The sequence below is a fragment of the Corvus hawaiiensis genome, chromosome Z (genome assembly GCF_020740725.1).
Source record: "Corvus hawaiiensis isolate bCorHaw1 chromosome Z, bCorHaw1.pri.cur, whole genome shotgun sequence".
Classification (NCBI taxonomy): domain Eukaryota; kingdom Metazoa; phylum Chordata; class Aves; order Passeriformes; family Corvidae; genus Corvus; species Corvus hawaiiensis.
Window position 1 is genome coordinate 12155769 of NC_063255.1, and position 14489 is coordinate 12170257.

The 14489-nt window shown below is 39.8% G+C and overlaps 1 protein-coding gene across 2 annotated transcripts in view; it reads left to right on the forward strand.

Annotated features, from left to right (window-relative positions):
• LIFR (LIF receptor subunit alpha) overlaps positions 1–12014 on the forward strand; it is a 51547-nt gene extending 39533 nt beyond the window's left edge. For both annotated transcript variants that reach the window (XM_048290631.1, XM_048290630.1), the window contains exons 16-20: positions 1444–1611; positions 2250–2411; positions 3456–3549; positions 4091–4169; positions 4580–12014. In XM_048290631.1, coding sequence (XP_048146588.1) covers positions 1444–1611; positions 2250–2411; positions 3456–3549; positions 4091–4169; positions 4580–5218 — 1142 coding nt within the window. In that variant the 3' untranslated portion in view covers positions 5219–12014. The remainder of the gene's footprint in view (positions 1–1443; positions 1612–2249; positions 2412–3455; positions 3550–4090; positions 4170–4579) is intronic.
• Positions 12015–14489: the final 2475 nt, after the last annotated feature.

A 14489-nucleotide genomic window follows, 5' to 3' on the forward strand; every position in this document is an offset into this window, starting at 1 on the left:
TACCTTTCTCCAGCCACTTCCAGTTCCAAGCGTATGCAATAACCCTGTATTCTCCAGCTTGTGTGGTGGCACAGAGTGTCACGGCAATTTACAGCTGTAACTTGAACCACATGGCTGTGGTCCCTTCTACAGGACAGAAGGCAACTTTTTTGATTCATCAAATCAAAGTAAACTTCCAAGCACATTTGGTACAGCTCAGCAAATAAAAAAGTATCCATGATATTTCTGTTTGAAAGCACTTCTTAAATCTCAACTAGATTGTAGAGCACAAACCACCTTGAGAATTGCACTTGTATTCTGTCCCACACCAGCCCTGTCTGGGTAACTGGGGTTTGACCCAGTGCTGAGCTTTGCTGGCCTGAATATGCATTAGTGTCTGAATGCTTTCTGTTCCCAGGTGTCTGAACATGACTTTACTCTTTAACACCACAGCTGTATTGTATTGTATTGTAACTACAGCACCCATTTCACTTTGAAGTTCAATGTGTTTTCTGCTAAAATAGTTTGCTTGGAAAACTGAGCTGCTGACATAATCTGAGTCCTTGGAAATGATGTTGTTTATTTCATCGCTAAGGTTGAAGGTGAGGTTAAGGCAATTTTACCAGAAACTCAATTTTCAGCCATTTGAATATCTGAACAGTTTATCTGAACAGAATTCTGAAGTTTCCCAGAAGAGTTTTTCATATGTGTCATGAACAGATCAGACAGAAGCTTTCAAGATACAAAGACTCTGAGGGACTAAAAATGCATTGAATGTGCAGAAGAAACTTATGAGGAACTGAGAAATGCACAAGAGCATAGATTTATCCTAAAACTTCAGATTTGCCTTTGGACAGATAATCATCAGGAGAAAAATGGATGCATTCTTAAACATGAATTCAGCCCTGCTGGATCAAAGCCAAATGTCAGACTTAGTCCTTGTGCACATGACCTTAAGCATTATCTGCTCTAGCACTTTCAGTAGGCTTCAGGTATTGGAAAAAGGACTTGTAAAAACTGCTAAGAGTAGTTCTTTTAAGCTGAGATAGAATTCCATGGTAAGAATGTAGAGTTTGTTTAGTTTTAAGACAAGCTATGAAGTCACAGAGTTAAAGCCTTTAAAAGCTAATTTGTATCCTCTGAATGTTTATACAATCTTTTGGGGTTTGTTGCAGGAAGAAGGGTATTTACACGTACGGGTCTGTAAGAAGGCTGACCAAAGAGAAATTTTTCTTTTAGCACCCCTTAGCAGATAATACTGCAGTAATTAATAAGTCCAACATAGCTGTATTTTTGTAGTATCTCCTGCTAAATCTTTCACATATACTTTACAGTGAGGAGTCCTGAGGAAAAGGTTGGAAAATGCTAGTCCCAAAACAAAAGTGATGAAATACCTACATGGTTTCGGCATTTAATGATAAGGTAATTTCTTACTAGTTTCTTCCTTCATAATTCTCCCTACAGCTCCAAAAACTGCACCAAATTTTATTGTTGAAGAAACTTCTTCAGATTCTATATTGGTAAAATGGGAAGACATTCCTGTTGAAGAATGCCGAGGCTTTTTAAAAGGATATCTTCTTTCCTTTGCAAAAGGTGAAAAAGATGCTTTAAAGCCCAGACTTTCAGAATCAGGTAAATTAATTGTATAGATTGCAACTTCCTTACTTACATATTTCTTTTTTGTTTTTTAATAGTTTAATTTCACTTTAATAAAAAAGAGTCTTTAATAATAATTCAGTTGCATTACTCACTGTTATAATTGGCCCCTGATATGTGACAAAGGCATTTAAAATAATCAGCTCCTTGTGTGGTTAGAGCGCAGTTGTTTTTTAATATAAAGCAAAAGTTGGAGAAAATGTTGTCTCACTGGGGCCATAAAGTAATGCAGTGACTAAGTGGCAATGTGTCATGCTTTCGCCTGCTCAGATAGCCTGGGCAGATGAGGCAGGGAGGTTACATGGCTATATTTAATAGGGTATATTCTTCCAGTGCCTGTCCTGTCAGGAGTGAAGGCTGACGCACATTCATAAGAGGATGAGCAGGGGGGTAAGGAAATGAAGTCAATCTGCAGCAGCAGCACCACACTCCTGTGCTGTTCGGTGCTGTGTAAGCAAGCAGCATTGCTAGGGTTCTTTATTTCAGTTTTCCTTTCATGGACTGTTCTTCAGGTTTCATATGCTCACTTCATGAAAGTTTTGCAAAAGCTGAGGTTGTCTTTTTGAATCCTTTCTTACAAAGTTATGCTTTTCTTACTGCTTCCAAACAAACAGGGAATCCAGAACTTAAAGTTAACAATATCACTGACTTAACAAAGAAGTCTATGAAAATACTTGATCTTCAAGGCAAAACAAGTTACCAGCTGGAACTACAAGCCTACACAGCTGGTGGGTTGAGCCCTCCAAACAGCCTCTATGTGGTGACAAAGGAGGACTGTAAGTTGATTTTCCCTGTTCCCTGTCTTTAGCACAGGGGCTGTACAATATGTATAAAGCTGAGCTTATTTTGTTGGTTTGTGGGCTTTTTTCTCATCCTGTAGGTAGTTTGGGCCTACAGTCTAATTTTTTCCTTTATTTAGCTGGTTATTTATAAATACAAAAACTGGTACATTTCAGAGTGAGGGAAAGATCCTTTCCTATTACAGCTACTTTGTAGTTCATGGTAATGTATGCAGAAAAATAACTTCTAACCTACTACTAAATATAGTGGAGTCTGAGCTTAGTTTTCTCAAACAGCCAGTTGTTTTTGTCAGGGTTCCCATAATGAATATCTGCTAACACATGGTGGGAAGAAAGACATTGTGGAAATATTTATCAGTTTCAGAATTGTAAACAGATGCCTCTCTACTTTGAATTCAGTTTTATTGATCCCCTGACAGAAGCAAACACAGACAACTACAAAAAAAAAAAAGATATTGACTTTGGGGAATGAGAGAAAAAAGTATTTCCTGTGAAGTACTAAACACTGGGGTGCAACTAAAATACATGAAAAATCAAACTTGAGGCACTTAATATCAATGGAAGAAGGAACTGGGGATGTATTGGAGCTAAAACGCAGGGGTTGGAAGCATTGTAAAACATATAAAAGACAATGATGTTTGTGCAATGAGTTGTTGGCCTAGAAGAGTCATTACCAGAAACTTGGCCAGCTCAGGTAGCGTGAAAGTGCAATTCCAGAGCTTAGTGAGAATAGAATCACAGTAGCAATAAGTCTTGAGCTGCACATGAAACCTTCTGCAATTAAGCAGTCAGAGAGAAATATCTGCTGATTCCTGTAGTTATCACTGAATCTGTTTATGGATGAACTTTGCCCATCCAGCAAAGGGGAAGGGTAATGGTGTAGGTCACTGTTTGCAGTCCACTGCACTAGGTGAGTGTAATGGGATGGCCTTTAATTGGTGGGAATGTTAGAAAAGGCATAAAATTTGCTGGTAACATTGGATATATATTTACTGTCTTTTCTTTTTTTTTATCCCCCAGCTGTAGGATTAATCATTGCAATTCTCATCCCCGTGGCTGTGGTGGTGCTGCTTGGAGTGTTGGCCAGCATCTTCTGCTACCGAAAGAGGGAATGGTAAATGCCTGCCTCAGGTTTTCATCTTTTCCTGGAAGTTTTTGCTTTAGTGCTAGGGTTTTCCATTATTTTAATTACTCCTTTGTTTCTCTAACTACCCAAAGATGTTAGTGGGCTTTGTGTAAAGGTGGGTGGCAAAAACACATTGTAGAAGGTGAGGGAGAAACTGAGTTGGAGAGAGGTCAGAGGGAGGAATGCAAAAAGTTTTTGCAGGAGCCTGTCTCCCAGTGAGCACCATTTATAAATAGTTCCCAAGTGGAAATAAGCTGGTGACAAACTGTAATTTGTGTGCCCTCTACAAACAAAGGTAGACATACCATCTTCAACTTTTAGTAAATGTGGAGTATTAAATTCCCGACTTAAAAAAAAAAAGGTTGCTGTTTTTTCCATTATACTCAGTGAAACTTCAACACACTGAATCTTTGCACCAGATGTCTTCAGTATTCTGAATTAAAGGGAGATGTCCTGACTCCTTTTGTGTATTCACAATCTGTTTCAGGCCTAGATATCTTTATAATAGTTTATTCTTTCATCTTTAAAGGATTAAAGAAACATTTTATCCAGAAATCCCGAATCCTGAGAACAGTAAGGCACTGCAGTTTCAGAGGAACATCTGTGAGGTAACCCTTTTTTTAAATCTAGTATTTTAAGCTTCTGAAAGATAAAACAAGTTAAAGAATTTTTTTGCAAACTTACTCTTGACTCATTTGTTCCAATTGTAGAAAAAACTCTGTGGCAGGGGGAAACAAGCCAATTTACTGAGTAACTCCTGTCAGGTGCTATCTAGAGCTTTGTTGTTAATGCAGTTACTTGCAATGTTTGATCTAGGAAAGGACTGCTTTGTCAAAGTGTTAGAAGCAGAAAGTATGGAGGTGTGTATATGCTACATGAGCCAGAAAATTATTAACACTTTTTTTTTTATGTATTGGTACTAATGACTGTGGGATGAGTAATTTGGGCAAGTTGTTGCTTTCAGATTTTCCAGATCTTTTAGCTTAGTGTCTCCCCCTTCTCCTTTTTCTCATTTCAGGGGAATAAGACACTTAAAACACTGGAAATGAACCCATGCACCCCCAACAGTGTTGAAGTGGTGGAAACACAGTCTACAGCTCCAAAGATTGAAGACACAGAGATGATGTCCCCAGCAGCAGAGACCACTGTGCCTGAAGATGGCTCTGACTCAGAAATGGAGAACCATGTTGTTGTGTCCTACTGCCCCCCTATCATTGAAGAGGAGATCTCAAATCCCCCTATGGATGGACCTGGGGGGTCATCTCAGGTGGTTTACATTGACATCCAGTCAATGTATCAGCCTCAAATTAAACCAGAGGAGGAGCCAGATATAGACTTAGTGACTACAGCAGGCTATAAGCCACAAATGCAGCTGTCTATCAGTGCTCTGAAAATGGAGGGTCGTTCACCTGTGGAGGAAGAATTGGATAAAACCACAGGTTACAGACCTCAAGCAAACACAAGCACCTGGAACATGGGCACTCCAGACTCTCCTGGATCAGTTGAAAGCAACAATGAAAATGCATCTTTTGGGAGCCCATGTTCAATTAATTCCCGACAGTTTCTCCTTCCCCCAAAAGATGATGAAGACTCTCCTAAACCCATTAACACAGGGTGGTCCTTCACACACTTTTTTCAGAACAAACCAAATGATTAACAGTGAGTCCTCACTGAATGTGAACTTGCCTTCTGAATAAGCTTTTATTCCTGATGTTGTAAAGAAAGGAAGAAGAAAAGTGCAAAAGGCATGAATTATTCTTGGAGACAGTCAGCAGAAGTTCTAGTGAGCTGAATGTTACCATGTTTAAGATAGTCGAAGTGTTAATATTCCATTGTAATAGAGGCCGAGAGGCCAAAATTATAGCAATTTAGTTATTACTCTAGTAAAATATACTGGATGTAAGGGGTACTGAAGTTAAAGCCCCTGATAATTATAGTCAAAGAACTCTGCCTACCTTCACATAGTGCTCCAAGATTAACATGGTCTCATGCAATTTATAACTTGGAAAGGTTGCTTTGCTTTGTTGTAGCTGTTCTCAACTGTGCAGACTCAAATGATGCAGCACCAACAGGTTTCCTTACTGAAGGCTTAATTTATCACAAACCTCAGCCTAGGACACGGAAACAATATGGTTGGAAACTGTTGAGATCTTTTGCCTAGTTATAAACTAAGAACAAATGAGAATGCTATTTTTTTTCTTCTCCTGTATGGAAGGTTATTGTCACTGTTTAACACTTACAAAGCAATGGCCATTCAAATCTGTTGCTTTTTAACTAGACACTAATTTCTGTACCTACTGTACAATGTTTATTAAATGTTTGACTCAGGGGTACAAACTTGGGGGAAAAAAGTGTAACACTGACTTAAACCTCAACAAGAACTGCATAAAGTTTAAAATTTCCTTTTTTTAAAAAAAACTTAGAATGCTCTATATTTTTTCTATCCTTTGGTTAAGGATTTAATCTTTCCTAATGTATTGCACTAATGCATTTTGTATTTCATAGCTGCTGGTCTGGATCTCCTGCTTCGAAGTGGTACAGTAGTCCATTCATCCTCAGAGTTCAGCAGTCTTTGCACTATGCAGTAATGTAAGCCACGGGGAAATCTCTGTCTACTCACCTTAGCTGCCATTAGAAGCAGTTTGGCACATGAAATTGGAGGTAGTAGGACTAGCTCCTTGATAAAAAATTGCTCTTCGGATGGTCTTTATTGTATTAACTTTGTATTACCTGCTGCCTGGCTGATCTTAGGTGTCAACAGGACCTTCTGCACAAATCCTGCCTGGGAGTACAAGGTAGGATTTCTCTAGTGGCAGAGAGAAACCCAGGGAGGTTTTAGTGCCGCTAATTCTACCTCTCCTTTACCAGATATGTGATGCAAAGAAAGCTTCAATTATGTTCATTTGTGTGCTTAAAGGAGTGTTGAGAACAATCATCTTTTAAAATGCTTGTTTTCACATGTGCCTCTCTAGACAGCTGTAACTGTAACACTTTATTGTGTAAATTTCAGGCTGTGGCATACATGAATTTCACTAGCTCACAGGAGAAACTTTCAAGAAACTTACCTGTTTCTTGCTGTAAAACACAGTGGTGAGGCATCAGACCTTGGAAGAGCTTGATCAAAGAGGGTCTCCATAAAGTCCTAGCCAAATCTATTTTTTTTTTTAGCTCTCTGTCTCCTTAGTTACTTTGTGTTTTGGTTTGGTTCTGTTTTTTTTTAATAAATAAGACATGGGAATGGTTTTATAAACAAAACAGATACAGAAACTGAATTAGCTAGGCTGCTAGTTGAAAACGTGTGAGAGGAGACCAGGAGGATGACTATCATGACAGAGATTTGGTCTCCAAACCACATGATCTGGCCATCAAAATAAAACCAAGCATTAGGTTAAACCTAATCATAGCAATGCATTCTGCAGTTTCAGAGGCTGGCATGTCTCTGCCATCTCCATAGAATGAAAGTGTAGAGGTGTTTCAAAACTGACAAAAAGGCAGAACACTAAATAGTTACCATAACCAGTAACAACTGCCTGTGTGTGCCTCCTGGAAGAGTGAACTGTGAAGAAGTAAAAAACAGACCAGTCTGCAGGCCTGGCAGAGTGCAAGGTGTCTCTGAAAGAACAGAAAGTGCACATTGGATTCAGCTATTGAGCCTTGGAAATAGCTAAGCTATGAGTGAAAAGACAGTCAGTGCAAAGAGCTGACGTCCATTTGTGACCAGGAATCAGCACAAGGGGAGTGTCATAGCCTATTACTCCGAACATTAAACCAACACATGAAAGGAAGCAGTTATGCCTTTTTTGATTGATTGCTGGGGGAGGCTAAATCCTAATAGTAATAACTGTTTTTCATAATTCTTTTTTAGAGTATTTCTTTTCACTAGTGTAGATTTGGCTTAATGTGTCTATCTCCTAAGATGATTGTTAGTTTGTGCTGCTATATGCTTTTAATTGAAAGCAGATGATGTCATGGACAGTGTGTATGGGTAGTGGTTTGGGGTTTTTTTATAGAGCAGTTTCTCAATGCAGAGGAGCAATCAGTATTGTATGGTGATTCAAATGAAAAAAAAACCCCTCTGTAGTGGAACAGCTGACCATGAAGAATAACTGTGCTTTTCTGTTGGCTGTGTATTGCTAGAAGCAAAATCAAACTGTAGTTTGAGAGTACTAGCAATTTTTAATTTGGAGACTGGAAATCAGGGCAGCTGCAGAGAACGAACAGAGCTCACAGGGAGCAGTTCAGGACCATTCACAGTGTTCACATGGTGAATCAGTTACACACAAGCATCACATACTCAGGTTTCCCAGTGTGCTGCTCTTCCTACTCAGTAAAGACAACAACATTTTAAATTGCTTCATTTCTTAGGGATTAAGTAAGGAAAAGCTCCACAAATGCATGGTCTGCCTCGATGTTTATGCTATAAACTCCCTCTTACCAAATTATTCATCTCTTATTTTTCTTTTTTTTTTTTAACTTTTGACTATACATTTTTTTTGCCTAGTGTTCTGACTTCCAGGATGTAGGGCAGAAAGGTCCTGTTAACAGCAATGGCTTCAGTAACAGAAGAGTGGGGCAGATGTGGGAGAGACACAGGCTTGTGCAGTATCTGTAGCATCATTGTTGCTTAATGCTGATGAGCCAGTAAGCAGTTGTCAATCCAGCACTTGAAAGTTCAGCTGCTTCACCTCTGTGGTTTCCTCTGAGCCTATCCAGTGCTGCCTTTCAAATGCCTATCTCAGACTTCAGCAGTGAATTCAGATGTGTAGGGAGAGGTGGTGTGCTAATGTTGTGATCAGGTGAAGCCACCCCTAGGTGCATGGAGCAGTAGGGATGAATGACAAGGACTGTCAGGGAACAGACTTACTTTCTGAGCCCAGGTACCATGTTAAACCAGTGAAGCATCTTTAGGAATGTCTTTAAACCAAATACTCTTTCAAAGCATGGTGCTTTTAGCCTCTAAATCCTTTGATAACAATTGTAAGCTTCAGAGGGGATCAGGCTCCTTGTACTAGTGCCTTCTAGCTTCCTGATGAGCCTCTACGGACAAATTTTTTTTGAAAATTATCTTAGGAATCTTAAAGTTTAAACTGCATTTCCTTACCATCATTTTGTGAAAGATCTTATCCTTTATTGAACATTTATTTTGCTTTAGTTCTTTTGGCTTTTTACTTTGGTTTGTAGAAGAGTTGAAAGTGAAGCTTTTAAAAAACTAAATTAAAAAAAGAACAAAACAAAAACCAAAACTCAGCAACTTCCAGAAGGGATATGACCAGAAGGGATTGTGTCCAAATTACTATTATGCCTAACTCAGTGCTTCAGACCTCCAGGATCAATGTTCAGAGAGGCAGGGTATTAATGCCAAGCAGTTGCTTTCTGAAGAAAGTCATTGGTTCTGCTGCTTTTTGTTTTTGAGCCATGCCTGTCATATGTGACAATTTAAGTTTTGTAATGGGTTTTTGTACTGATCACTGTATGCATGGAACATTAGTCACATTTGATGTATCACTGTGCACTCTCCTATTTGACACATTCACTGTTTTTGTTTTTCTGGCATGCACAGAGATCTGGGATCTCGGGTTTGTGTGTTAGATTTTTGGTAGATCTGCATTTGATATACCTCACAGAACTACTAGTTAATATATCGACAAAACAGTAAGCTAATATTACAGGCAGGCAGTGAATTACCTCCCCTGCTAAGCAGTGGCTGTATAGGCAGACCAAGAACCTGATAACTGAGATTTGCTGTGGTAGCTTCTTTATTATCTCTAGTTGCTGCTTTCATGGGTAAACCATTTCCAAAGGGAACCAGTATCTGTGTTGTCTGTCATGGCTCAATTGGCAGATGCGCTGTGTTTCTTCATCTTCAGGTGGGGGACCAGAACTTTCCCGTGCCAGGAACGTGGCAGCAGCACACTCTGTTGACCTCCAGCTTTAGGCTGCTCTAAAGAGGCATTTTCAAGCCACCTTTTTCGTTGCTGTTGATAGGTTCAGCTGGGTAAAGCTTAGAGCTGTGGTGTTTTCTGTGACCATGTCCTCCAGGACACTCAGTTGAACATAAATAGCAGCAAAAATGTAAGCAACTGGGTGCATTGGAGAGAGAAGGTGTTCAGACATCACTGAAAAGGCAATGATCAATTGCGTGCTCTATTTTAAAATAAATATTGCTTTGTAAATACAATACTTGTATCCCTGCAAGTAGATAAAAAAATAGTAAAATAATTTGAAATATATAAGAACAATGTAACATTTAGAGAATGAGATTGCTAACAGGGCTCTGTGTACCATAAACCTATGAAGAGCTTCCCATGTAAATAGCATCTTCTGTTCTGCCACAGACTTTGATGAAGGCTTCGGTGTAAATGACATTTAATATTTATAACACCAAGTTCTAACTCTTTATGCACACATGTGCTTACATTATCATGTGCCTAGGTGCATATGGCAGAGGAAGTCTGCTTGCAATCGCTGAAGTGATTTTTTTGGAGCCCTGTGTGTGAATATATACCTTCTGAGACAGTTTTGTCTAGAGGAAGCAGCTGCCATCTGTGCTCCTCCCAACACACTTCACACCACTTGTGGTGCTGTGCATTTAATGGTGCTCTGCATGGCTGATGCTCAGAGATGCTGTTCACAGTTTGCAAAATTTGTTGGTTTTTTTCCTTGCCTTTTCCTTAGCCAGCCTGGAAACACGGTCCCAGACCCCAGATGCTAGATAAGGATTCAGAAATGTTAGTGTTTAATTTCCTTATGTTTAAGACTGTCCTAAATATCTCATTAGGAGCTGGAAAACAGTTTCTTCAACCACAATTTTCTTTCCCCTCCCCCATTTATATAACTCTGGATTTTCCCCAGTGTTTTTAAGATAGCCAGTGTTTGTTTCCTTTTTGCATGTTATACAAACAAACCTCAGATGATATTGGCAGGCTTTCTGTAACTTTACAAGTTGTCCCAGGGTGCGTGACAATACTTCTCCCTCACAAAACATCTATTAATTCCTTCTGCTTTTACAACTAAAAAAAATGCCTCCAGAGGTATTTTGCATTTTGGAGGGCAGGGGCTCAGCTTCCCCATGCGGGTGAGCTGGTCTAATGACAGGGTGTTTCATGAGAGGATGGCGTTAATCCCTCTCCAGTCTCACCCTCTTCTTGCAACAGCACTGCTCAGGTGACTTTGTGGTGCAGCAGAGCAGATGAAATCCTTGGTTTTTAATATGATACCTAACAAAATCTCTAGGACAGTCCCAAATCTGCACTTTGACTGAAAGCAAGCTTCAGTGGAGGTGTATGCACAGCTTCCGCTGGAAGGCTCAATACCTTTGCAACTCATTTGGTCTCATATTGTGCAAAAGGTAGTGAGTAAAACTAACCCAGAGACAAAGCAAGAAATGAAGTGTTCTCATTTTCATTACTTGGATTAAGAAAAATTAAAAAATAAATAGCTTGAGAAGGGCAAAATAAAATAGAAAGGTCACTCTCTTTAGTAGTAATACAATTTAAAAAGAATCCTTGAACATCATTTTGTCAATGTTTTCTTAATGTGGTTCAAGAATGGCTTTGGATGAACATTTTATGTTTCATAGCATGTCAAAAGTTTGTAAAGCTGGGGATAACAAAAAGAGAAGACAACTGAAACAACTCATGTCTGAAATCCTACTTGAAGGTAACACTAATTTGAACTTTGAGCCTGTTGTGGTGCACAAAACATCAGAACTGGTGTAATCATACAGGTCACCTGAAAAAAACACACAACATTGTACTATAATGCTGTAACTTTAAAACATATACTGTGAACAGGTTCAATGTTTTTTTAGCTCTTTTTATACCGTATTTTTTACAGCATAAATAATTTGCTTAGAGATGTTTATGTTCTGTTTTTATGAAAATTTTAATGGACTTTTGTTTAATACTAGTGAAAATATTGTTTGCCAATTTCAAATAGTCATCTATAGAAGTTAATTCTGAAAACAAATCAATAGACTGAGCTGAAAAAAATAGTCTTCATAACACACTAAATCTAATAAGTCATTCAACACATTTTTGTTGCTGAATGATACTGAAATCTTCCAGCTTCCATGTCTGCTATTGAAAAATTACTTCTTTCACAATTTTAGCAAAATCATCACATGGCACTTTAATGAAGCTGTAGCATGTCAAGTAAAATACTGTTTCAACAAAGTGTATCAATATAAAAATTTATCAGCTAAGCAGTTAAACAAATGCATGCTTAAAAAAGGAAGCATGGGATCATGTTGGGGATATAATATTTCAGTGTGGCAGTTGACATTTAAGACTAACCTAACACTAAGATACAACTCTGCATATATTTTAAACCTAGTTTGCTTGCTTGTTGTAACTCCTGTTGTATTGCTTGGGTGTCTAAAAGTAAGCATGTGTTTAACAATTTTGCCATAGTATTGCCATGAAATTTAATAAATATATTTTCTTACACTCTTATATGTCTTCATATTCTTTGCTTTCCTATTTATTTTTTAAGTAAGAGTTAAATTTTGATCATGCCTCAGTACAAACAGAGTTATTTAAATTTTGTGCCAGAGTAAATAACCACAGGATCTAGCAAGAACAGCCTTGGCTTCGTGATAGAGTGGGTAGTAACAGATACTCCCCAAGTGGCTTCTCCTCAGCACAGCAGACCCTAGCACATCCAAGGCCCCCTGAAGCCCTCCTGTTGTGATGCAGTGATAGGAAGAAGTCCTGGTCACTTACCTGTGTCCTCCTCAGCTTGTGGCTCTAACACAGCTAGGGGCTGATATGTGATCCCCCTGCATTCCTGGGCTGAGGTGTGCAAACATCGGTCACTGGAGACTCTCCAGTAGTCCACGTGGTGGACGTGTCTGCATGGTGGACATCCCTGTGCCAGGATGAAAGGTGTAGCGGCAGGATGAAGGGGCACAGGCTGTGCACTGTGGGGTTGGTTTGAGTGGCATAGGACACTTTCTCAGCATGTTTTAGTGGAACAGAGATGACCAGCTAATACAGTGGTTGTAACGTGGGCCTTAAGTTTGAGGTCATTTATGTCTTGTCATTGTGTCCTAGTGACAGCCAAGGACTTTTGTGGCTCATCTAACCCACAGCACCTTCGTTTGGGAATGGCACCTGAACTTAGCAATGTGTGAAATGACAGGTGCCACATCACAGCATGTCACATGAAACCATCATGGCATGGTGGCACTGTGCTCTCTCCATCTCTTTGGAGGTGTTCTTGGAAATCAGAGTCAATTCCTTGCCTCACAATTCCTTGCCTGCAGATCTGTAAAGCTTGGTGTGACAGCACCTAGGCAGGATGTGGGAGCTCCTCTGAGCACTGGGGAGGTGTGGGATTAAGGACTTTTAGCCAGACTGAAGAGTACAGCTCTGAAAAGATTGAAACACTTAGAGCTGTGGAAATGAGGAAAGGCTTCAAGTGCTCCAAAAGTGAAACCCACAGCTGCTCTCTCCAGCCCTGCTACTGCTTTGGTCAGAGCAGGGATACCAGGGAAGAGTTCCAGACAGGTCTCACTCCATCATCTGTGTCTCAGGTCTAAAACAAATAACAGGGTCATGGGTTTGCAATATTTTCTGAAGATATTGAAAGTGTTCAAATACAGCTCATTCAATCCTTGGCAAAACCAGGCTAATCCAGCTGGGCTGGATATTTAACAGAGCTCCTGGACAGCTGGAGTGAGTAGAGGTACAATCATCATGGAGATACTCATGCAACAGCAGCACCAGAGGACCATGAAAGCAGGAGGTTTTTTTGCAGGGACCAAGAACTGTCCCATATGTCACCATCACAATGAGGGTGGAGAGAGGGAGACACGATCCATGTCTTCTGTCCCTGTTCCACCCTGTTCCAGCACACATCCTTATCTTCTGCTTGACTCTCCCAGTGCTGCCAGTGCTAGTGTCTCCCAATGTGGCACTGGCTGTAGCATTAATGTACAGCACTCCCCTGGATTTGCAACCACAGAAAATTTCTCTCAGCACAAAAATAAAGCTTAAAGTCCCTATGTATGAAACATTTGTTAGCTGTTAAAAGAAGTCTGTGTTTTGGTAAGAACAATCAGTTCAAATGAAAACTGCCTAAACATGATGATAAATTGGTGATTACGCTTTTGAATTCTGCTTTGCTGACACTAACACTGAAAACTGTAGAGAGGGGAAAAAATGGAAGTAAGTGAAATGGTAAAGAAAATATTAGATATTGCTCCTCCCATGTTTTCAAAAGACAGAAAAATTTAGGAAAATTCCCCCATGTCCACAAAAGTAATGACCTAGGGTGCCACTTCTGCCAATAGAAACGATTTAAGAGTCTGCAAAACAAAACATTAGGTTGGAAAGCTGCTGTTTTGTGAGACAAAGCATAGCATGTGTGTGCTCTGCAGCTCCATTTCTTCCACGCTTCCCCATACATCTCAGTAACATAAAGTGCTGGAAAACATGGCCTGTGGGGACAGTGTTGAAAGAATTGGCACAGTTGTTTTCCTAGAAAGAAAGACTGAGGGAAGATTTAAAAAGAATGAGCAGGGGAAGAGGAACAATGTCATCTTTGTCCTGTGCACAATGAACAAAGAAAAATGCTGTGATGGTGAATGGATATTCAAAAGAAATCAGGGCAGTCGGTCACAGCACTGCCAGGCAGTCTCCATCACAAGCAGTTTGACAAGAGGGCACTCACAGATGAGTCGAGTCCTGTCCATAGGGACAGGGACAGAAAACCAGGACCTTGCATAGCTGCAGTGGCCACAGGTGCTGGCACCAGGCTGTTATTCATGAGTGAAATGCCCAAGTGCAGAATCAGGGACACAACATCACTTGAGTCAAACCAATAAAAAAATGGAGTGGGAGACAGTAGGTGAAGGGAAACACCACCCCCCGCCCCCCTCAAAAACAGAAAATAAAACACTGATAAAAGATACGTCTGTCTGATGG